Source organism: Aspergillus homomorphus, assembly GCF_003184865.1.
Source record: "Aspergillus homomorphus CBS 101889 unplaced genomic scaffold BO97scaffold_31, whole genome shotgun sequence".
NCBI lineage: Eukaryota > Fungi > Ascomycota > Eurotiomycetes > Eurotiales > Aspergillaceae > Aspergillus > Aspergillus homomorphus.
The window spans coordinates 1-22,450 of record NW_020291917.1 but is presented as its reverse complement, the minus strand read 5'-3'; the positions used below and the strand labels follow the sequence as shown (position 1 = coordinate 22,450).

The 22,450-nt window shown below is 52.8% G+C and overlaps 11 protein-coding genes across 11 annotated transcripts; 6 read left to right on the top strand and 5 right to left on the bottom strand.

Annotated features, from left to right (window-relative positions):
- Window positions 1–183: 183 nt before the first annotated feature.
- BO97DRAFT_426657 (cytochrome P450) lies at window positions 184–1,998 on the top strand (the record flags this gene model as incomplete). The annotated part of the gene is made up of 4 exons (XM_025697142.1): window positions 184–517; window positions 625–1,235; window positions 1,330–1,818; window positions 1,939–1,998. The coding sequence occupies 4 exons, from the start codon at window positions 184–186 to the stop codon at window positions 1,996–1,998; spliced, it is 1,494 nt and encodes a 497-aa protein (XP_025549286.1).
- A 619-nt stretch (window positions 1,999–2,617) lies between these two features.
- On the bottom strand, window positions 2,618–4,557 carry BO97DRAFT_407067 (MFS transporter). Its single transcript, XM_025695563.1, has 4 exons — window positions 4,087–4,557; window positions 3,959–4,035; window positions 3,482–3,895; window positions 2,618–3,433 (listed from the first exon to the last, which is right to left on the bottom strand). Exons 1-4 carry the CDS (start codon window positions 4,236–4,238, stop codon window positions 2,688–2,690), a joined length of 1,389 nt encoding a protein of 462 aa, XP_025549285.1. The 5' UTR covers window positions 4,239–4,557; the 3' UTR covers window positions 2,618–2,687.
- A 764-nt stretch (window positions 4,558–5,321) lies between these two features.
- Window positions 5,322–7,008, top strand: BO97DRAFT_325622 (putative MFS transporter; the record flags this gene model as incomplete). Its single annotated transcript, XM_025691307.1, has 5 exons — window positions 5,322–5,549; window positions 5,611–5,805; window positions 5,867–6,002; window positions 6,092–6,655; window positions 6,734–7,008. Coding segments are annotated over 5 exons (1,398 nt in total), but the record flags the coding sequence as incomplete, so codon positions are not given.
- A 635-nt stretch (window positions 7,009–7,643) lies between these two features.
- On the bottom strand, window positions 7,644–8,317 carry BO97DRAFT_426654 (uncharacterized protein; the record flags this gene model as incomplete). Its single annotated transcript, XM_025697141.1, has 3 exons — window positions 7,644–7,976; window positions 8,058–8,178; window positions 8,313–8,317. The coding sequence occupies 3 exons, from the start codon at window positions 8,315–8,317 to the stop codon at window positions 7,644–7,646; spliced, it is 459 nt and encodes a 152-aa protein (XP_025549283.1).
- Window positions 8,318–9,729: 1,412 nt separating this feature from the next.
- Window positions 9,730–10,619, top strand: crmD (putative copper transporter crmD). Its single transcript, XM_025690113.1, has 2 exons — window positions 9,730–10,316; window positions 10,382–10,619. Exons 1-2 carry the CDS (start codon window positions 9,844–9,846, stop codon window positions 10,518–10,520), a joined length of 612 nt encoding a protein of 203 aa, XP_025549282.1. The 5' UTR covers window positions 9,730–9,843; the 3' UTR covers window positions 10,521–10,619.
- Window positions 10,620–11,670: 1,051 nt separating this feature from the next.
- On the top strand, window positions 11,671–12,717 carry BO97DRAFT_444812 (J domain-containing protein). Its single transcript, XM_025698493.1, has one exon. It carries the CDS (start codon window positions 11,805–11,807, stop codon window positions 12,675–12,677), a length of 873 nt encoding a protein of 290 aa, XP_025549281.1. The 5' UTR covers window positions 11,671–11,804; the 3' UTR covers window positions 12,678–12,717.
- Window positions 12,718–13,362: 645 nt separating this feature from the next.
- BO97DRAFT_426651 (uncharacterized protein) lies at window positions 13,363–14,375 on the bottom strand (the record flags this gene model as incomplete). The annotated part of the gene is made up of 3 exons (XM_025697140.1): window positions 13,363–13,867; window positions 13,990–14,156; window positions 14,265–14,375. The coding sequence occupies 3 exons, from the start codon at window positions 14,373–14,375 to the stop codon at window positions 13,363–13,365; spliced, it is 783 nt and encodes a 260-aa protein (XP_025549280.1).
- A 2,298-nt stretch (window positions 14,376–16,673) lies between these two features.
- Window positions 16,674–17,676, top strand: BO97DRAFT_416161 (isoflavone reductase family protein; the record flags this gene model as incomplete). Its single annotated transcript, XM_025696425.1, has 2 exons — window positions 16,674–17,136; window positions 17,249–17,676. The coding sequence occupies 2 exons, from the start codon at window positions 16,674–16,676 to the stop codon at window positions 17,674–17,676; spliced, it is 891 nt and encodes a 296-aa protein (XP_025549279.1).
- A 72-nt stretch (window positions 17,677–17,748) lies between these two features.
- BO97DRAFT_456615 (MFS transporter) lies at window positions 17,749–19,417 on the bottom strand (the record flags this gene model as incomplete). The annotated part of the gene is made up of 2 exons (XM_025699181.1): window positions 18,943–19,417; window positions 17,749–18,890 (listed from the first exon to the last, which is right to left on the bottom strand). The coding sequence occupies exons 1-2, from the start codon at window positions 19,334–19,336 to the stop codon at window positions 17,749–17,751; spliced, it is 1,536 nt and encodes a 511-aa protein (XP_025549278.1). The 5' UTR covers window positions 19,337–19,417.
- Window positions 19,418–19,889: 472 nt separating this feature from the next.
- On the bottom strand, window positions 19,890–21,097 carry BO97DRAFT_456613 (oxidase ustYa family protein; the record flags this gene model as incomplete). Its single annotated transcript, XM_025699180.1, has 3 exons — window positions 19,890–20,406; window positions 20,493–20,761; window positions 20,824–21,097. The coding sequence occupies 3 exons, from the start codon at window positions 21,095–21,097 to the stop codon at window positions 19,969–19,971; spliced, it is 981 nt and encodes a 326-aa protein (XP_025549277.1). The 3' UTR covers window positions 19,890–19,968.
- A 1,129-nt stretch (window positions 21,098–22,226) lies between these two features.
- BO97DRAFT_426647 (uncharacterized protein) lies at window positions 22,227–22,439 on the top strand (the record flags this gene model as incomplete). Its single annotated transcript, XM_025697139.1, has 1 exon — window positions 22,227–22,439. A coding segment is annotated over one exon (213 nt), but the record flags the coding sequence as incomplete, so codon positions are not given.
- Between the last annotated feature and the right edge of the window lie 11 nt (window positions 22,440–22,450).

Below are 22,450 nucleotides of genomic sequence, written 5' to 3'. Positions count from 1 at the left end.
GACAGCCGGCTCGAGATTCTTGAACACTGCTTTAGAGCCTCAGCAAGGTATCCACTCGGCCATGTCTCGTTAAACAGAGTCTATAAAGAGGAGCTAGGATTCGGAGCTGAAAGAGAAGTCACCCCAGTCCAGCTGTGCATCTCACCACTTCCTTGGCCAGACAGTGTTCTTCGTATCAACGCCATGCTTCCATACCTACTTGGACTGTTCGGGCTGCTGCTCGCCCTCTACTACAGCTCTCTCGCCCCTCCGCAGCAGCCGTATGGTGTGCCCACGGTTCCGTTCTGGGTAAGCCTGCTCCCGCTGATCAAGGATGTCGACCAGGAGGAAGTGTTTCTCCACTACATCGCCCCCCTCCTCCGCGAGAAGGGGGCTGTCAAGATGTTTTTTGGCGGCCAATGGAACGTGCTCGTGCAGCGGCCCTCGCTCGTTTTGGAGATGCTAAAGCGAGAGGACATCTATCACAAGAGTGGCAATCAGAAAAAGATTCCGCACAGCGTCTTGGCTGAATTTCTAGGTGAGTGTCTCGGGTCCTTCCTTACTCCTTAGTCCCCTTAGCTTTCCCTTCTTTCCTTTTCGTTTTCATCCTTCATGCGCAGTATTGAGCAGATTTGTCTCACGCAGGATCGAACATCATCTCCGCGCGTGGCGAGGAGTGGCGGCGATATCGCAGCGTGGTGCAACCCGGGCTATTGCCCAGTGCGTTTGCGGTCGAACCACTGGTGGAACATACCCAGCAGCTGTGCGCATGGCTGCTCCACCTGCAGAAGGTGCAGGGGCCACATGGCGTCGCCGTACAGGAGGTTCTGCAGCGGTACTCGAGTGCCAATTTGCTGCATTGTGTGCTGGGCCAGCCGGAGATTGCGCGCACCATGATGCTGGCCGACCAGCCGGCGCCCCTCCACCAGCTGCAGCTTACCCTCAAGCAGTATCTGTTCCGGCCCCTTTTCATGAGCTTTCCGGTGCTGGATCGGCTGAGCGCGCTGATCCCTTCAAGAATCAGGGCCCGCCAGCTAGTGCGCTCATTCGCCGCCGCTCTGCAGTCCACGATCCTGGTGGAGCGCGCTGACAACCACCTCCAAAGCAGTCTCGGCAGCCGTCTAGCGCAGGCCTGGCGCGATGGCACGCTCTCGGACAAAGAGTTCCGCGATAACCTGATGGTGGTGTATGTGGCAGGACAGGAAAACCCGCAATTACTGATGATTTCGACTCTGTACCTGCTGGCGCAGCATCCGGTTAGCCCCCCCCCTCTTCCCGAGGGTCGAGCCCTAAGAGAGAAGATTCACGCATGGGATCAAAGCTTTACATTGACAAGAGTAATCTACGCAGGAGGTCCAGTCACGCCTCCGCCACGAAATCCGCGCCTCTGGCCTAAGCCTAACATCCTTAACAAATAATCCTGGTTGGGAGCAACTCCCCTATCTGACGGCCACCATTCTCGAATGCCTGCGCCTCTTCCCCCCGATCTCGCAGCTGATCAACCGACGGGTAGCCGTACGCACGCAACTGGGCGACGAGATCGAGCTCCCCGAGGGGACGTATGTCGGGTATCACAGCTACGCGACCAACCGCGACGAGGGGGCGTGGGGCGCCTCAGCCAACGAGTTCCAGCCCACGCGGTGGGGGACCACCGACCAGGAGATCTCGCGGACCTACCGGCGGGCCAAAGCGAGAGCGGAGTTTATCTCATTTCACGGGGGGGCTCGCGCCTGTCTCGGCGAGAAATTCGCCATGCTCCAGATGCGGGTGTTGCTCATGGGGTTGCTTGATAAGTTGACTTGGAGATTGGATGAGAGTTGGGTGCCGAGGATGGTGCCGGTAAGATGCCTTTTTAATCCTTCTGATATTACTTTTTCTTAATGTGCGAGGAGGGGATTGGAATGCCCCCCTGTTTGCCACACTTCAAGAACATATGTTCTTTCTGGCTAACATATACAGGCGGGACCCCTACACCCTCGCGGCTTGCGGCTAATTTTCAGTCCGTGCGACCCGGAGTGAGTCAATGAGGGCATTCTTTCTCTAGTGTGAGACATATGAGGGGTAATCAAGAGGGGTTTTTCGTGTCCATGGAACACCAGTTGGGGGGAAGTGGAGGAGAGTGAGATCGAAGGAACTGTTAGTACTTACTACTTAGTAGCGGGAGAGACTTTGAGCATGATATGACGATGGCAGCAGCAGTCCTGCACAGACTCCCTCCCACATTTTCTGGCAGGTTGTGTTCCTTTGAGCTTTAAGGGTTTTTACTTCGAGCCACACAAGTATAGCCGGGTTGGAGCTGAGCGCTAGTTGTTCGGTTGATTATAGTCATTCTGGGCACGTCGGCAGATTACGGAGCAGGGAGTTGTAGTGCTTACGCTTTTATTTTATGGTGTTCTGTGCTTGGTAGTTCTACTTCGAGCTCATTGTTTTGACAAGGCTGTCGGAGATTATTTACCGAGGAATCCCAAGCTATTGATTTAGATGAAGAAACAGTCTATCCGAGTTATTCTCTAGCCTAGCTATACGGATAGTCTGTACTCATCCTGTGAATCACAATCATGTCGCTTATTTTCTGTCTGTTAGAAGGAAAATGCCTCCCAAGTTCCCCGAGTCCCCAAACCCACCTTAGTCCCTCCCCTGCCCAATCTCTGCACATATTAAGCCCTATAATCGGAGCATCAAGCTCCGTCCCTCTTCTCACACCCTCCCTAAAGCTCCAGCGGAATCTTCGCCTGCTCAATCCCCTTGCGCATATTCACAGAGAAGTAGAACCCCAGCGCGACCAGCATAAGCAACAGGTTGGGAATCATCGGAAAACGCAAATTATGCGTGCGGTCCTGGATCACTCCCATCACGAGCGGGTTGACCCACCCGGTGGCCAAATCCAGGGTGATCTCCAGTCCAAAAAACTGGGCCTCGGCGTTGCGCGGGATCAGCGAGGAGTAGATAGCGCGGTTGTAGGCGCGCAGGGCGCTGCTGGTCGACATGAATAGCACCTGCTCGACCCAGAACTCGGCGCTGTGCTTGTAGCCGATAGTGACGTGCGGACTCATGCCGATGCACCCCCACAGCACGCACAGGATGTTAATCACCAGCAGCGTGTACGCCCAGGTTTTGACGGGAAGTCTCAGCCGCGGGTATAGGAACATGAAGCTTAGGCTCCCCACGCACGCGAGGATCACGCTCATGAATGACCACACTGAGTACACCCCGGAGCTGCGCGAGATCCCCGTTACTTCTAGAAAGAGCGTCCCGATGAGCGTCAGGTGGTTGCTGTACCCCGTGTTCCACAGGACCCAGCCGATGCAGAGTTTGAAGGCTTCCGAGTAGCGGGGTGCGTGGCGGATAAGCCGCACCCAATTGCGCATCGGGAGCGTGAGCGCGTCGCGTGGCCGCTCCAGTTTCTTGCCCTGCACATTGGGCAGGAGCCAGTGGCCGAGGCAAGCGAAGACGACTGTGATGGTTAGTTTGGTGTGGCGGTGGTTTGGGCAAGGGAGCTCACTGGTCATACAGCCCGCGATGGTGATCGCGAGGAGGTAGTTGAAGTATCCGACGGCAACATAGGAGCCGCGACCATACACAAGAATGATGCCAATGATCAGCGCCGCCAGAGCCCCGACGTTGCTCGACACCAGCGCCAGCACACTGACCGACACGCCCTTCTGCCAGATCCTGCCTTCGGCGCTGTTGTCACTACGGCCTACCACCGAGGTCCCGAACCAGCCCGTTGAGCGCATGAAGATTGGGATGTAGGAGCCTTCGATGACAGTGTAGATGCCTTGGACGGTGGTGAGCGCGCAGTACAACACGGACAGCGCGGTCAGATGGCTGTAGGATTGGCCGGTGAGCCCCGCAAAGGGGAGCGCCAGGACGCCGAAGAGGAAGATTGAGGTCATCATCATGGTTTTGCGGTAGTCTAAACTCTGCATCAGCACAGAATATAGTAAGACGTGCGCGTTGCAGCTGGTGCTGTACGTACCAGAGTAATCAGCAATCCCGGCGGTGATGATCGCCAACACGCCCTCTGTCGCCCGGCTGATTGCACGGAGGTACAGTCTATCCTGTATCAGCAAGAGTGCGGAAAAGAAAAGTCCAAGAACAGCTTACGTGTAACTGGCATAGTCGATCTCGCCCGCGCCAAACTTGACCACACAGTTGATGCTCGTGCCACGTCGGGGACACGGCTTGTTGGTCCCTGCTTGGTGTCCGAGGACGTTGGCCGCGGAGAGAATAGCCGCCGATGCATAGGTCGACGACATTCCCGATACTGGACCAGTCTGTCCAACACCACTATGATTAGCACACCAGTGCAGGACTGACAGGTCGGACAGGGTGATGTTACCGAGAAGCAGAGCACGAGAAACCCCCACAGCGCGTGTCTGGAGTTGAAAACCCCATCGCTGGTTGGTGGCTCCTCGCGAGCTTCGACATCTCCCTCGACGGCAGTCTGTGTATGTAGGATGCCTTTGTCACTGTTATTGTCGCGAGGACCAGACACATAGTGCTCAGGGGACTCGTGGTTCTGTGACATCATGGCAGGTGACGGGCGAAGGTGCAGCAAGCGACGTTGAGAATGAGGTGATCAGGTCGCAGGAAACCTCGAGTCCAGATGTCCGTTGGACTGATATACTGTCTGGACGGGCTTCGCTGGTGGATAGTCTGTTCGCTCTCCACGTAATCTCGGGCGTGCGATGTGGAAAAGAAACATCCCTGCCAGTAGACAATAGTCTGCAGTCGGTGTGTGCCAAGGCCGATGTGCTCGCCACGACGCCGTAGTAGAGGTGGCTATATGTCTATCACGTTCACTTTTACTCCCACATACACATCCATCGCGCCTCCTGCGCTACTATGAGCAGATTTCATGATTGGTGCTCTTGGCTGCGAGCCACTAGTTTGAGCGAATTTGCGCAGAATAATCTCTTAGACATGAGGGATGCATGGCGCTGAGTCCGATCCTGCAGCGCCCCACTCCGCTTGGACCAGCCTCGCCCATGTCCGGACTTGTGAGTCTCTCTTTCTCTCTCGCCCCTTCAGCAAATCTATACTCCGGAGCTGCGGTGATCAGAAAGGCTGACTGGATCTGAGCCGTGATGAAGAAGTATTAGAAGAGATTATCCGGCCATGGGGGTGGATATCAAGCGTAGAGATTGAGTGAACAACTCAAGCATTGTTAGGGCTAGCGCGAGTAGCCCTCCCTCCCACCCCTCTCTTACTCCCTTGCACCACCTTCGACCAGACAGACTATTATGTCAGATGAGAAGCAACAGCAACAACAGGAGGTGCAGGCCCTGTCCCAACCGCCATCTTCTACCCCCTTAGACCCCGTCCCTGCAAGCGGCCAGGCGAAAGGCCCAGTGGCCGAAGTCCGACCGCGACCCCCTCCGTACACCGTCCTGTCTCCACGGCAGCAACGCTTGGTTCTCACCTTGGTCACTATTGCCGGCTTCTTTGGGCCTTTTGCGGGCAACATCTATCTCCCGGCTTTGCCGATCCTCGAAGATGCTTTTCATGTGACCGCGACGGAGATTAATGTGACGGTGACGGTGTTTATGGTGGTATTTGCCTTTGGGGTGCGTCTACTTGCCAACAATTGAACTGCATGCACCTACTAATCTAACCGTCCCCCATCAGCCCCTGTTCTGGTCCAGCTTTGCCGATCGCGGAGGCAGGCGCCCGCTCTATTTGACCTCTCTTCTGGTCTACATTGCAGCCAACATCCTGCTGGCCGCGATCCCGGCCAACTATGGCGCTCTCATTGTTCTGCGCATCGTGCAAGCGTTTGGGTCCGCGGCGGTGGTCTCCCTGGGCGCGGGGACAGTTGCAGATGTAAGCTCCATTGGTCAACTGGCCAGCGAGTAAACCTGTCTACTAACTCATACTTCTACAGATCACCGAGCCCAAACAGCGCGGACGGGCCATGTCGTACTTTCTCTTCGGGCCGCAGTGTGGGCCAATATTCGGACCCTTGATCGGCGGCGCCATAGCGGGCAATGCCTCGTGGCGGTGGATCTTCGCATTCCTAGGTATGTATGCCTTCATCGCCTGTGCCCTGACCTGAGCCCCCGCATTCCAAGCTACCAACTGACACGCGCATATATGCACACACCTGTAGCCATCTCCGGCACGGCATTATGGCTCGCCCTCCTCTTCTTCCTCCCGGAAACCCTCCGCGCGCGCGTCGGCAACGGCGCCCTCTACGCTGACAAGAGCTGGTTCCTATGGCCGCCGCGCTGGGTGTCACCCGAAGCCGAGGAGAGTGTACGCGGGCCTGCGCCCCCGAAACCCACGCTGCGCGGCTACTGGCGCCTCTTCTCCTACCCGCCCATCGGCATCGCCTGCGTCAACACCGCCCTGTTGTACTCTTCCTACTTCTGCATCGCCATTCAGCTGCCCTCCGCCCTTGAGAAAGTGTACGGCTGGTCCACCAGTGCGGTCGGGGCGGGTTACGTGGTCGTCGGCGTCGCCATGATCATCGGCTCCGTGGCGGGGGGCCGCTTCTCCGACTGGCAGCGCGCGCGCCTCGAGCAGAAGCTGGGTGCGGAGCGCGTCACGCCTGAGATGCGGTTGAATGACCAAATCTGGGGGCTTGGGATCGCGTCCGTAGGTTTGATCATGTTCGGCTTCTTCGTGCGCTACGCGGTCCATCCGGCTGCGGTCTTGATTTCGACGTTTTTAGGTATGTGAAACCTCGCCCGCCTTTTCCGGTCGACTGTTGTTTATGCCGGTTATGGCTAATGCCGAATCATCCTGGAAGTCGGGTTCGGTATGTCTTGGATGTTCGTCGCCTCCAACAGCTTCCTGACCCTATGCGTGGCCCAGCAGGCGGCGGGGGCGTTCGCGCTGGGCAACATGCTGCGCAGTCCCGGCGCGGCAGTTGCGGCGGTGGTGGTGGGCCCCCTCGTCGAGCGCATGGGCTGGGGGTATTGTTTCCTGGGGCTGGCGTTGTTGGATCTCGTGGCGGTTGGCACGATGCTCGTGGTGCTGCGCACGCAGTCACCGCGGTGGTGCCGGGAGAGGAATGCGAGGATTGTGAAGACGCCGACGCCGAGGCCCGGAGTGTAGTTTGTGGATATAGGTTTGCTGGCGCTGGGGTCGATGCGAGACGCTTGGACAGAGCGAGGACGTGTCGGGACCCTGGTGCTGGTGCTGGTGCTGGTCCCTCTAGCGAATATGATAATTCCTTGTATTGAATCTTCAGCGAGTAAGTGGTGTTGTGTCCTTCCTGCGGCTTCTGTTCGTTAGCGAGTGCCTTGAAGATATTCCCGCGTGCAGCGAAAATCGGAGGATGGTCTCTAACGAGTCATCCATGCCTCGATCTACTTTGCAGGAACAACCTGTTCTAGCCCCTCTGCACAAGTAAGAGTCTCTGTTCAAGTGATCCGCCCTATCTTGATTTACTTGTCAAGTGAGGATATCCCGCTTGGCTCTGTCTACGTATAATCAAGCTACCAGCCGTACACACAAAGCAAGAAGAAGAAAGCACAAGCAATGCCAATGGAGCGGAAGCGAATACCCGGAACTGGCCATTAGTATGAGCTAAGGGTGGTGTTTAAATTGCATTGAGAACTTTTGAATTAAGCATTAAGCTATCTTCTGCAACCGCTACATAGTGAACAGTGCGCAACGCTGAACTCGAGCACCGTCTCGCCAATTGCAGGCTCAGCTCAATGTCTGAACCCCTCCTGGTGCAACCAAATCTCGCGTCCCGGCAGTCCCGCCGCGAGGATCCGTGCCTGGGTAGAGGCAACCGCCTGGCTGGCATCGTGAGAGGTCGCCCGGGCGAGCAGGTGCCTGGTGGTGCCCTGGGGAACCAGCGCGTAGAAGACGAGCTCCGACTGCTCCGGGTCGAGCGCACTGGGCAGAGACGCGATCGTGAAGAGATGCGTAGTGAACATGTGGGCGTCCGGCGTGAGGAAGCGCAAGAAGAGGTGCTGGCCGGTGCGCCAGTGCACGCGCGAGGTCGAGATCGTTATTTCCAGGGTTTGGCGCGAGACAGCCTCAATCAGGGCCCGATGGTGTCAGCCAAACTCAAAGTAGGTCTTTAGCTGGGAGTAGGCCCAGCAGAGGGTGTAGAGCACCGCCGTGGCGATAAAGTAGTTCCAGGAGGAGAGGCGGAAGTCGCAGTGGAAGAACAGGAATATGATGAAGACCAGCGCGGCGACGTAGTGGGAGAACCGGAAGAACTCGTAACACTGATTGCTGCGATGAAGATTTTAGTGTTGTAGGAAAGCGAGAAGTAGGGGATGGGCAGTACTGTATGTACTGTACTGTGCATACCGAAGCCAGGGTATCGAAAGCACAGTTAGCCACGTTTGAGCGAGCAGCGCCACCACACCATGGTGACTGTGTCGAGACAAAAATGAAGGGGATTCAGAGCGAAGATAGAGAAAACAAGCGATGTTTAGTTGCAAAGGAAAGAATTAAAGAATTGAAGAATTGAAGAAAAATACATTCGAGTCTTTCTTTCATTCCTTACTTCGTGCGGGGCCAGTTGCAATGAAGTTAAATCCACTCAGTATTCCGGAGTAGAAAAGAAATAACTGCATGGGAACATGCCACGCGTCGAGACAGAATTTCAACTCCAACACACATATTTACGGAGGTTATTATCACCCTCGCCTGAGCCAATCTTTGGAGGGAGAATTGTCGTCAAGATTTGAGCACATTTGAGAAGATTTCGGACAAGCCAGCACGCGGCATAGTGCTTTAGTGCACAATTGGCGTGGAATTAGTGTCAAAGCGTGGCGGGTCGATGCAGGTTGACGCCAAATGATAGAATGATAAACCCTACACAATCTCCTCCATTTGGAGTTGTTGCCCGATAACTTCAATTATTTTTTTTCATTCACCCTTTTCTGATTCTCTCTGTGTGTGTCTCTCTCTCCTCTTTTTCTCGATCGATCATTTCATCCTCCTCTTTATCTGCGACTACTTTACTCCTCCGCGGCCACGGCCTCTCCTCCACCACAATGATGGACATGGATATGAGCTCCACCACCACCACCACCATCACCCTTTCCCTTGGACTAAGTGCGCACATTAACAGCTTGGCAAAGGTTTCAACTGAGAAACTCAGTGTTTCCAGCCACCCGGTCCCATTTCTAATCCTGCTGACTCTGTTCAGTCTAATCGTCGTGCAAGAGATAAACCTACATTTCTATCTGGCATTGATAAGAATACGATATCACTTTACTCCGTAGCAATATATATACAGTATACCAAGTACTTTATCTAGCATTCATTATGGCTAAAGACTTAGTACAGAAAAACCCCGTCTCTTCAACACCCTGTGGCCCCTAATACGAGCCGTGCTGATGTGTCATCTGCTAACACAGCTTGAGCAGTCTGTTGCCACCTCACAAGTTGTACGGCGTATTTTGCATCTTAAACTGCCCCTCTGCAAACCACTTATTCGCATCATTCATAGGCAAGGGTGCCTTGTGTCTGTATCAGCTGAATATCTATTGTCAGCCTGCGTACGAGCTGATGGTACTTCGTAGAGTGGTCAGATGCGGGAAGGAGTCAAGGATATATTGTTCTATCTGGATGGAAGCACGGGTTGAAACACTACAATTTAACAGCATCCCTGTTCGTGGGCCGGGAATGCCCTCCACCGGTGTAAGGGACAGCCACTGGGCCGGTCTGGTCGGTACTGTATGCATGCGAGTGAGCGTATTTGAGCGGATATCTGATGAGGATTCCTGTCCATGCGAAAAGGAGAAGCAGACCGTAACAGCTTGGTTACACGGGCACATGTCGAGCTGACAGCTCATACTATTTTTGCAGCCTCTTGTACAAAACCCAGGCAACACACAACCAACCTCTCTGAAGACTCAACTCACGGAGCTTCTAGCGGGGCGCAAGATGACCCTCAGCATGAGCATGAATGGCTCCGAGTCGGAACATGAGTGTATGGCCATGTCAGCCATCTTCCGCGGGGGCACGCAAATCACCCTATTTGCCTCTGCTTTCTCCACCACCTCCCCGGGCGCTTATCTTGCCGCCCTGATAGCCCTATTTCTGCTTGCATGGTTCAACCGCTTTCTCACTGCTCTTCGCTACCAGATCGACGCCACGCAAATCCCCGGCTCAGTTGCGAGTAGCCTCCCACTGCAGTCGTTTTCGGGGCTTGAAGAATGGGACGACGGGGCCAATTCGGCTCCCAGCGCGGACCTTATTCCCGGTCATGAAAAGGCCTATGCCAGCAACGATCGGCTGCTCCTCCGCCGCCTTGCTTGTCCCTTCCCCACCTGGGTTGCTTCGAGACCGTGGCGCTGGCAGACCGATGGCCTTAACACTCTCCTGGAGGGCATTCGAGCGTTGACCGGCTATCTGCTGTAAGGGTTGTCTATGTTCGTCATTAAGCCAGGTCGCTAACCACCGTGACCTGAGAAATATCCAGAATGTTAGCTGTCATGACATTCAACCTCGGAATCCTGGCCGCCGTTATGGGAGGCGTCATGGTCGGGGAACTCACTCTCGGCCGCTTTTCACATTCTGCTCAGTCTGCATGGCAGAATGGGGCCTGTCATGATGGATAGTTTGCGTTTTTGTTTCGGGTGTTTCCGGTGGCGGTTTCTCTGTATAGCCTGTAGTCCTTGATCTGATTTCTATCCGCGAGCTACTTGCATGTATCTCCAATCTGACATGAATAGGACCTTGGGACTTGCGGATATGGATCTTAGATACATGCAAGGCTTCTTCGTTCCTGTCCACCCTGTCTCTGCCTTCTCATCTCCTATCCTCTCCTTCTCTCATGCTTGTTCAACCATGAAGCATTCACACTCGAGAACCTAAATAGCGGAGAATTTTCCCTCGTAAGTACTGCTGATGACCTTGGGAGAGCCTTGGTAGAACCTACTTGTGATTTGGCGTAAAGAACGCTGCCTTTTGCCATGACCATGGCGACCGTGTCAGTGGCAGCCGTGGGACGGGGTTGGGCTCGAAACAAAAGGCATTTCTCCGGGAAGCCAGTGTCGCTTTTGTGGTGGCTTTGGTGGCGACGGTTCTCAGCATGATATAGTGAAATGCAATGCCTCAGCTTGTCTTGCTTGTAGGATCTTCGTCTGGGCGAACAGAGGTTGCACCGATCGTGTGATAATGGTGAAGTCTATAGGTCAGATATACCCAGTATGCCAGCAGGCCCTATTTAAGCTTGTTGGACACCCAATCCTCTGCGGGTCTATAACTAGGCGCAATTTAGGAGCACGGGGCAAGACAGCTCAAGTGATGACCAGTACAGTGAGAAAAACAACGTGACTACCGCTGGTGATCAAAGTTCCAAGTATTATGCTGTGAATAGACTGTGCAGCTCATCTGAGCAGTGCATACTGCAGTGTGATACGCCAGTGTGGCGGATGTGGAAATATTGGCTGCAGCACCCGATAGATCTCCCCCGCGTACAGAAACATATCCGCTCAAATTCTCTCAATCCCTTTCTTTCTTTTTGGCACGAATGCCACACTCTCGCGTCTGCCGCCGGTTCCTCTGCTTTCAGTCAACTGATCACGAAGATTCTTGTGGGAGCGACTGGGTTACTTGGTAGCAGAATTGGTCAGAGTTCAGATGCAACGCCAATTGCAGTGTCTCCTGGCCGATTGATACCTGAACTAGAATTGAATATAATCTCAAAGACTGGCGGCGCTTATTCTCCTCAATGTTGGCCTGAGATTTATTAAAGAATGCCATTCCAGAAACGAGGAGCATACAGGACTATACATACTATTTCACCTCTTTGTCTTTCTCTCTCGCCGTCCCCCTTCCCTTCTCTTTCCCCCTCCCTTTTTCCTCTATCTCGCACTCTCTACCTCTGCAGCACCGTCGCCATGGACATGCGTAAGATCGTCCTAGGTCCCACGGTGTTTCTGGGAGGGTACTTCACCTCATCCAGCACCCCTCGACACTCCTTCCACTTGATCCCAATCCGCAACATACACAAAAAGTCCGACTCCTGGCCCTCCACAGCCGATGAGCTGACTCCGTATCGCGTCCTGGGGCTGCAGCCCGGCGAGCCCTACCGCAAGAGCGCCTTCTACGAGCGGGCCAAGCTCTACCACCCCGACCGCCACAGGACCGTGCCGTCCGCGCTGGCCCCAACCGTCCGTGCCTCGCGGTATCGCATGATCGTCGCCGCCCACGAACTGCTCTCGGATCCGCACAAACGGCAGGCCTACGACCGTTGGGGCGTAGGGTGGATGGCTGCCCCGCAGAAGACTGCCGGTGGTGCTCGCCGGACGTACACGTACGCGTACAGCAACCCTTATTCTTCTGCTGGTTATAGCCCTTATGCTTCTGCTGGTTATAGTCCTGGTGGCTCTGGTTCTGGTGCTGGTGCCGGTGCCGGTGCCGATGCAGGCGGCTTCAACCACTATAACACTACCGACAAGGTCCCTCTCGCGCTACGCTTCTTCTGCACGCGCTCCGGCCTCCTTCTCGTGGTTGTCATCCTTGTCTTCCTCCAGACCTGTCTCTTCATCGTTCAGTACAACAAAGCCCAGCTGCGCGCCTGGCAGGTCCACCAGCACTGCCAGCGCTTGCTGGAGCGGCGTCGCACCCGCGCCGGCGATTTCGCCGGTCTTCCAGCCACCCAGCTCGAGCGTTTCCTCCTCAATCGCGACCCCAGTGGCATGGGGCTGACGGGCGAAGAGGTAGATATTTATCGCGGTATGCTGCCTACTTGCGCATATGGTCCGGTGTAGCCACGATTTGGGTCTGGGCAGTGGGTTAGGGTTATAAGAGGACCTCTGGAAATGACCCATGATTTGCGATGGCACCTGGGGGTCCTCGCGGGTAGCCCGGGGGAGGCGCAGGTCCGGCGCGAGGGGGTAAATGCAGATCAGAGACGAATCAAGCCCGGTAACAGGTTGATAATGGCGAGAATTCTTGTATACCAGTTTTTGGATTATTCTGTCGGCGTGGCTGGTCTTTCGGCTGCGTAATTCCAGACGCGTTTATCTTACACAGTCGTGTTAACTATTTCCAGTCATAACAACGAGAGATCAAGAGGATTGTCCCAAGTGCCCATTCCTGAGCCAGCAAGTCAGCAATTTTCGACGGGCCTTGGAGCGTTGAGGGTGGTGACATTGAGGCTACGGAGGCTAGCTAAGAAATCACAGCCGTAGACTAGTCAGCCCGGCCAACGAGGGCTCCGGGTTGTCAAGAGGTTTTTGTTCTTCTCAATAAAGAGCCATACGCTAATGCACACGTGTGTGGCAGCCAGGGCCTTAGTGCTTGGATGTAGTATCGCAATTCGAACAGAAGCGTCAATCCAAGCGAAAACTCTAGCCAGTCACGATGATCCCTGCCACCTCATCTCACCATAGAATAGAAGACACATAACGACGCCTAGCGGAACCTCAATGGCCAGCGTCTTTCAGACAAACTTCAAGTAGCGAATGCGAGCATACCGTTGAACGTGGCCCAGGCATCCCTGATTCTAAGCGTGCCGTCCCCAAATCCGCTGCTGCTCTCCCCAATCTCGGGCTGCAACTTGCCGCCAAACAGGCGCTCGAAAGGCACGATTGGATTATCCTCGGGCAGCATCGAGGCGGCGATGCGGGCAAAAATCGCCCTCGCAGGCAGGGAGACCACCGCGAACAATACAAGCGACAGAACGCTATCGAAGAACACGAGAAGCCTCAGAAGCACTGCAGATGCATGCCTGACAGTAAACGCGCTCATAACGACCAAACCAGCGAGCCTGACGGCAATATGATGCAGATAGAACACCATACATATGACAGCACTGTTCAACGCAGCTGCATGGGCGATGCGAGGCCAGTGTTTGAAGCCGAGCATTCGCCGATAAGGGCTCCGAGGGGAGTTGTCGGCGATCACAAGTCGGACCCAGCCTACCGGCCGGGTGGCCAGGAGCATTCCACCGATGAAACTATCACCCATCAGACCGGACTATTGCCATTCCAAACCGGATTCAACGCGAGAAACAGAACAGCCACGCCCGTATCGAGCCACATGAGGGCCAGATACACCAGGAACCCCCGGAAGCATTACCTGAATCCGCCTCCACCACTGGCGCGTAGATGCTGGATGGCTGAGCGTAACCCGCTCGCGACGGGCTTGTGCGTGGATGCAGCTGCGTCTCCAGGATTGTTAGTGTCGCGGATTTTAGCGGGATCTCCAGTCGAGGCGAAGGTAAGTGGTTGGGTTGGGGTCTTCGACTGCGGTCAGAGTCGCGATAATTTGACCGCAGGAGTAGTCAGCCTGTTCGCAGTGAGTTTAAAAAGTTTTGCTACTTCCTGAAGAAAAAGTATGACTTTATGACTCACCCATAAGATTGCAAACCCAATACAAGGACGGTCGAGAGCACGAGTATGATACCTATCCATTGGCTCGAAGCCGAGCAGATATGATTTCGGTGCTCCGACGTACGAGAACATCACTGACAGATGCTATGATAATTGATCGAGGAGAATCAATGATAGTCATCGAGAGAGAGAGAGGCATCAAAAGGGGGGCTGGCGGTTGAATAGAAAGATTAGCCCTAAATTGTCTCAGTAAAGTTTCCATCAAAATGCAGGGTTCTCTACCGAGGCATCGTCGCCAAGGCCACCTGCATAGTGCCGGACTTGCCATGATAAGCGAAATCTTTATCAAGGGGAACTTGTGGGGTTCGATGAATCTGTGGACACGATCGTGCACTCCATCTTCCAATCATTGAGTCTGCCAAAGCGTCAATTCCCACTATCGATCTGGTGGTGGTAGGGGCCAACAAGCCTAACTTCTGCTAAGCTCATGCCGACGTTAAGTATATGGATTTTGATTAAATAACCGCTTGTTTACGTCGACAGTCGAGTAACATTTGAATTCAAATTGAATGCAAGCGAAGAATCAACTTTCCAGCGCGTTCTTGAGCGAACGGGTAAACTGCTGAATGATCTATAGCCGACTGCCAAGCGAGGGCGATGGTTGAGATGACATTAGACGAGAAGCATTTCGTAATCGAACAGGGTGCTCAACCTTGCTACCCTTGTTCTTTGATTGAATTGATTGAGGTCCGTCACTTTTGCGACATCTGCACTTCTCACCTTTCGCGAGATAATTGAGGCATTGTATGTGGTTCGGGGGCCAAGAAATACAGGATATGCGAAGTCTACTACCAGTTCCGTGCTATCTGTGGGGATTCTGCCAGAAGGATGGGCGCCTCAGGAACTAAGATAGGATTTAGCTTTATCATTTTGAAATTCGATTATGGCTCATTTACACTGGCGAATCTGATTATATCTAATTTCTGATTTGCACAGAGATGCTGTTATCAAATTTACCCAGTAATGCACTAAGTAGTTTGTGATCTACGGTTTCCGAGAACGAAAGGACCTCTGGCAAGTCGTGTTTAACGATCTTGCTCTGGACCGTAGACGCAGGCTGTCGGTAGAAGTTCGTTCCCCCGCAGAGGTAATTGCAAATACTACCACAAAGACAAAAGGGAAATACGTCGAGTATGAGGGCAAAAGCCTCTTGAAACGAAGACGGGATCGGGGAGAGATCAAGCTGCAAGATAGCCCAGTACATCCTCAGATCGCTATTGAATGCGCATCAAGTCGTGGGAGCAAATATAAGCCTTGATTTGAGCAGTCATGGTAGGCTTGTTCTCTGCTCTGCGCCATGAATGGTGGTGAGACGAGGACGCTGACATTGAAGCGAAGCGTAGAGCGCCTGGGCGGTGATGTCGATAGCGTTCCAGGTAGGTAGCCCTAATTAGCATACCCTGCTCCCAAGCCACCGGTCGCGACTTACGGGTACGTGTTCAAGATGGTTAAAATTCACATAGTATGCAGAGATGCTACCTTCGAAGCAGTCGAGTACTTGGCTACAGGCTTGCTAAGTCTACTATCATTGAAAAATAGTGCCGATACTATAGCAATTGGTGTCTCCGAGGGAGTACTTGAGCGATGTCTAACTGCGTGTAAGGAAGGCAATAGAAAGTGATCTGATGCATATCGGCATCGGCCATAGGCTACCTCTTCGTATGACAAAACAAATGTCAAACTTGGTGCTAGACAAATTCCATATAGAAGGAAATCAGGAATCTGTCACCGCGCGGCCTCTTGGATTAATTTACGTGTGCCTCTAACACAATCGTGCTTTACAATCATGAAATTTGCCTTGGCCGTTTATCATTGACTGCCAGGAGGAATCAGGCATTAATTATGGGGAATCAGGCCCTGAGCCCATCCCACGGGCCCATCTACCCTGCGACAACTGTCCCACCATGTCATATCCACCAAGCCCTCTTCAGGCCAGGCAGCTGTATGAAAAAGGTCGGCAGGGACAAGCAAGCAGGAATTTGTCTTAAGCTTTTTGGTGTAGTGGCCCGCACCGCTCCATATAAGTCCGGTCACTGGGCCCCCTACCTCAAATCATTCCACCCTTGTAGCCCTACGACGGCTTAATTGCCCTCTAGCCACGCAAAAGCACGTAGTTGGCGGTGACTCGATTCAGTCATCATATCAACGGGAAAATTAATCACTAGCAGGTGTCGTGCATTCTGGAGGGGGTCACGAGCTGCACGCCAAGCCAATAGAGAAAGCAAGGGTTGTTCTTGAGCGGAGCAATGGCAACTAATAAATGATGTGTCATGCCCATTGACTCACTTACACTAATCACACACTTGTATATCACATCCGTGACTTCACTTCCGAACTCACGGAAAAGAAATCTCAACTACGAATCGAGCCATGTCATCATCATCCCCAATCCAGAAAGTCCTCATTGTCGGTGCGACTGGCCTTCTCGGACCGCACCTAGTGTCCGTTTTCGACGCTGATGCCCAATTCCACGTGTCCATCCTCACACGCCAGTCATCATCCAGAAGTCGGCAATTCCCACCCCATATCACAATCCACACCGTCAGCGGTGAGTACGACAAAAGCGAATCCGAATTGGTCAAGATCTTCACCGGTCAAGATGCTATCATCAGCGCGATCGCCGCACAGGCTGTGCCGCAGCAGAGAGTTCTGATCGACGCCGCCGTCAAGGCTGGCGTGAAGCACTTTGTGCCATCGGAGTATGGACACGATACGCGGAATGAGCAGGCAGCACAACTGCTTCCGCCGTTTTTTGTCACCCACAAGAGACAAGTCGTGGAGTATCTACAGAGTAAGGAGGTTGAGGGACTAAAGTGGACCGCTTTTGTGACAGGTCCGTTTTTCGACACGTAAGTACGGATTCAGTACCCAGGGCTCTTCATTTCTGAGAAAAGGGGCGGTGCTGAAATATTGAGGACATCACAGCGCACTGTCGAACTTTCTAGGTTATGATTTCTCAAGGAAGCATGCCATGATTCTGAAGGAATACGGTGATTATCATTGGTCGACGACTACTTTTCACATCGCTGCCTTGGCCGTCAAGAACGCTATGCTAATGACATCCGAGAAGATAGCGAACAGATATCTGTTCGTTGAGTCTTTCAACGTCTCCCAGAAAGGAATTCTGTGTGCACTCGAAGAGCTGACAAGCACGAAGTGGGATGTGAGTTACCATGACGCAGAAGAGGAAAGACGGGTGGCGGTCGAGAAACTGTCTCGAGGGAACTTCAGCGCGATCCCGACTCTCATGCGCTATGTTACGTGTGCCAGAGGGTATGGAGGAGATTATATGTGTTACGAGGAGAGTGCGAATGACTTGCTATCCTTGCCGGAGGAGAGTCTGCGCAGCGCCTTAACAAAACTGTTAAACTGAGATTTGTAGTATAGCGGTTCCGACAGAAAGAGATGCATGCCTGCGTTCGAGGTTCTAGCGAGGTAGACAAATCTAGACCCAGACAAGTGCAAGCGCAAGTCCGACCAACGCGTACAGCAGACTTCCCAATACCCACACCAACCCCGTTCCTATACCGCCTATCCTAAGTCCCAGATTGAAGACGTTCGTGAAGCATAGACTGCCAAGAACGGTTCCCACAAACTGTAAGAGCTCGATCGCTGAGTAAAGTCTTGCGGTTTCTTCCCGGTTAACTAGAGCGGTGGCGAGGGATCTTGTGACTATGGGCAATCCGACTCCCATAGCATGGACACATACACTTGCAATCAAAGCGTATGCTGATGGAGAAAGACCGATCCCGAGAGATCCTAAAAGAAGAGCGATAAGGCTGAGACGAGCGACCTGGAGGTCTCTCCTTGGGAGGGATAGCGAATGGAAGACCTTCTTTGATAGGTATGGAAGTAAGAAGAGGAACACAGGAATGGTGATAGCTGCATGGAGGGAAACAATCAGGTTCGCTCGTGCTAGCGTCCACGTGAATTGTGTTGAGATGTGCTGTGACAAAAAGGAAGAGGCGCGCTGCGCAACCTCCACCGTGCCAAAGGAGAATAGAAGCAAGAGTATACAGGGATTAAAGACGAAGAGGTAAGGTTGCATCAGGCGTCTGATCTTAGTCGGCAGTGGCAGGTATGCGGACTCTGGCTTCCAAGATGTGTTGCTAGTCGGTTCTTGCTCATGATCCGAGCGTGGCGCTGTCGATTCCTGTCTTTTCACCACCATGTTCATGGTCTCGGGAAGAGAGAGCGCACATCCCAGCCCCGTCATAACGATACCACAACCAAGTAGCAGAGGTATCCAAGGATTGAGAGCCATTAGCCCAGAGCTAATCATGCTAGCAAGGAAGCTCGCCACTTGCCCGGCGACTCCGACCCGAAAGAACAGCGTTGCACGCTGCGCATCTGACGTGAGATCTGCCAGCATGGTCCAGATTACAACTAGTGCTACTGCTGGTCCTCCACCTATGATCCAACTGAGGGATGCCAGCCAGATAGCTCGAAGGGGCAACACATTAGAGAACCAGAGGACGGAGTTTGTGATGACTGCATTCAGCAGAAATCCAGGAACAGTCAGGCGGATGGCTCGTCGGCGACCATATCGGTCCGCCAACAAGCCATAGGGAATGGCGCAGATAGCACCTGCAGGCAATGTCAGCGTCAATTGAGTTTCTCCGGGCCGAGCTTGACAAACATAGTAGACCCTCGAGTAGGTCGGAATATCCTTTCACAGTGGCAACTTCCGTCTGCACCTCGGCTATCTTGCACAGGTGTTCTGGGAGATGACCCGACACCGGCAACCGAGCTGGGTCGTGGTGACGCCAATAATTATCGCAAGCGATGGCCTCAATGATTCTAATCATGGGACCAGGAATCATCTGGCCTCCAATCTCAAATGATAACAATATCACTATCAAGGTGATCAATAGTCGCAGGCGAGTGCGGGGTGATATTTCTGAGTCTGGCCGGCTGCTACACTTTGATTGACCCGGTGCGCCCGGTTCATTCTGCTGCTCTCTTGAGAGGAACGGTTCATCTTCGCCATGGTGCTGATGACCCGGTTCAGAAGATGTGCCATGTATAGTCATGTTCGAAAGCACAAATGGAGTGAAGTGAGAAACGGGAAGTCCTGGAATGAGAGACAGTGATAATACACAAAACCAGTGCGGGGTCGGCGTCGTACAAGCAGAAAGGGCGGACTGCCAGTCTTTGAAAGGCAGCGCGAGGGGAATCCAAAGAGATCAGCGGTGATTGTCTCCATGAAATGTCTAGTGGCTGTGGCCAATGAACAACGAAGTATGGATGTTGATCACAAACACGTCGATCCTTGCAGGGCAGAGGAATGCTGGGTCGGGTCGACCGCCTGATCACGTCATGAACCATTGCTCCAAGCAGGTCGGGCCAGAAGATCCTAGCGTGAATCTCTCGATCCCAACTACATTATAGATGAGTATTATATTTCATGAACGTCACCTTAAGAAGAAATATAGGGTCGGTGCGGGGACCGGAGAGCTGCGTGGGGAGTGATCGCCCTGCCTTGTAGATCCTAACCCTAAGTGTTTACTGTATTGTGACCTCCCCAAAAGAAAAGCAATAAGACGCTTAGAAGATGCTCTCCCGCATGCATTCCTCTCTAACTGTAAGCCAAACGTGATACTTGATTCACTCATATCCGGTTTCTGCACCACCGTGAAAATTAATACAATAACTGATTCTCCGATTACTGATGGTCATGAGGCATATGTGGGTGTGGGTCCCCGAGAACTTGCCCTTCCTGCATATGATGGTCACCCAACTTCACGCCTAGTTCGTAGTCTTGTTTTTTCCATGGGGCTGGCCACACGAAGGCGTCCTTGGGAGCATGCATCGCGTCGAACTTGTCGGCGTCAACAGCATTCTCATGCTGCCACTCTGCCAACGCATTGAAGTCCCGACATTTGCGATTCACACTGAAATCCGGCCATGGAGCCTGACGGCCCTCCACCCAGTCCAGAGTCAGTACCTCTGTATTAGCATTGCACTGAATGTTTTGCAGCAGTAGATCAGTGCAATGGCCAAGATGAATCCACCCGAATTTGTCTTTGTGTTCCATTTCAGGTTCATAGCCTGGATAGTCGGCGAAAGCAGCTTTACGCAACATGTTCAGACAGTGGATTTGCTGAGATTATACGAATGTCAGTTACTGAGACGGTTGTATTGGGGATCAATTGACCGGGGAAAGCAGAACGACGAGGGGGACCTTACATGCATCACATCGAGCTGAACCATGTACGCATCATCGCCGAAGCCCCAATACTCATTATCAAACCGAGCTATTGTTTCAGGATCTTTGCCTAGCTTCAGAACCTGTTCTCGGGTGACAACATGGGTCAAGACCTTCTCATACTTCGCCCAAGCGGCGTCGTTTGCAGCGCTGGGCTCCTCTCGGGCGATCGAGACCTCTGGTAGAGGAAAGAACGTGCCATTCAGCATTGTGGTGTAGCTGGGGACCTCTATGTCATCTAGAACGGGTGCTACAATGTAGTGCATGCTCGTCAGCTGCGAGAAGCAGATAAGTCGGAGTGGATGGACCTACACCACCATGACACTGGCCTAAGAATGGCATTTTTCTCTTCCTTCGAGAAACTGCCCTTACCACTGAGGATTAGAGAGACAGTGATGCTCAGTATGCCAACGTTTGCAATTGTCAGGTAGATCCAAGCGGTCGAGGGACCTCGTTCGTTTGGACTCCTCTTTGTCAAGAGCTCCTCTGACTCAATGTCTTCCTCATAGCCGTCGTGACTCTCTGTCTTGAGCGAATGGAACTTGAACTCTCGGCGAAAAGGCTTCAGAATGTCCGAAAACCCCATGTTGGATGTCAAGAATATTGCGAGAAGATAGTGAATGAGAATTCACTCAAGTGAAGACAAGCGTAGGTAGCAATGCCCTAAATTAAAATAGAGTGTTAGAGCTATTATTGCGACGGTGAAAACCACCGGGATTATCCACCTGAGTAAAAGAGGCAAGATCACATTATACATATTTAGAAATGATCGACAATGGTTCTTCGCTCGTTCTTCGAGGCACTGTCGGAGCTGGGACGACGATCACAGAGGCGGACATGCAGTGACATGCATGACAAAAACAAGATGGCGGTTTAACGCATGATAGGTCGAGCAAAAAGAATCCCTAACTGGGACGTCATGATTACATGAATGTTTTCAACCCACCTACAGTCGGAATGAAAACACTAGTGAGACTGACTGACTCCGTGCATCACGACATGATGGTGTGATGCCGGGCGAGGAATGCATAAGCAGCCTTGGTGGAAGGATGGAACAAATACCTCATGGCAGGTAGGGGTAGAAGAGGTCACTAACTTGGACGATATCTTACACATATCTTGAAAGAGCTCCCTCAATTTGCTATTGGACTTGAACACATACTTGTTAGGAGGGCTGGCGTATTAGTCCTAAATCAAACCAGGAGTCAATCCTTCATCTTGGCCATGACATTATACCAGGTAGTGCCATGCATGAACCTAATGCTATACAGAAAGCCCGCAGCATCAATTTGTTTCTCAGACATGCATAATATAGATGCCAAAAGATGTAGGGGGCATATAGTGTCACGCGATGTGAGTTGGAAAATCAATATACCTGGTCATATTCTGTCTCGTAGCGTAGTATCAAGATAGCGGGGTTTCCACGAATTACCAAATAGGGGGCATGACTTATACAGATATGGGTGCAAGAACTACGTAAGTGGCTGTCGCCGCGATATTAAACATGTAATTTTCATTGAAGATGATACGCGATAGTCAAAATCGTACACTGCTGGAATGCTTTTGCCGAACGTTACCGAGCAAGTGAGATGAACGCGCTCCTTTCGAGAATTATAAAGAATCATAGCCCCTCCCCGTCAAGGCTCTCTTCATCATCAGCATCACCTTCTCATCGTTCTTTGCCTTGCCTTCTTCGACCCTCTTCGAGCCTCAAGATGCACCTCTCATACATTCTCGCTCTCCTTGGAGCCACTGGAATTACTTTGGGGCTTCCTGTCTCCAACGATGACCAGCTTGAGTCGACTTCTCAAGAAGTAGACAAGCGCTTTTACTACATTACCTACGCTCCCGAGAAGCGCAGTGAGGAGGCTGTTGACAAGCGCTTCTACTACACTAGCTACGCCCCCGAGAAGCGTGATGAGGAGGCTGTTGACAAGCG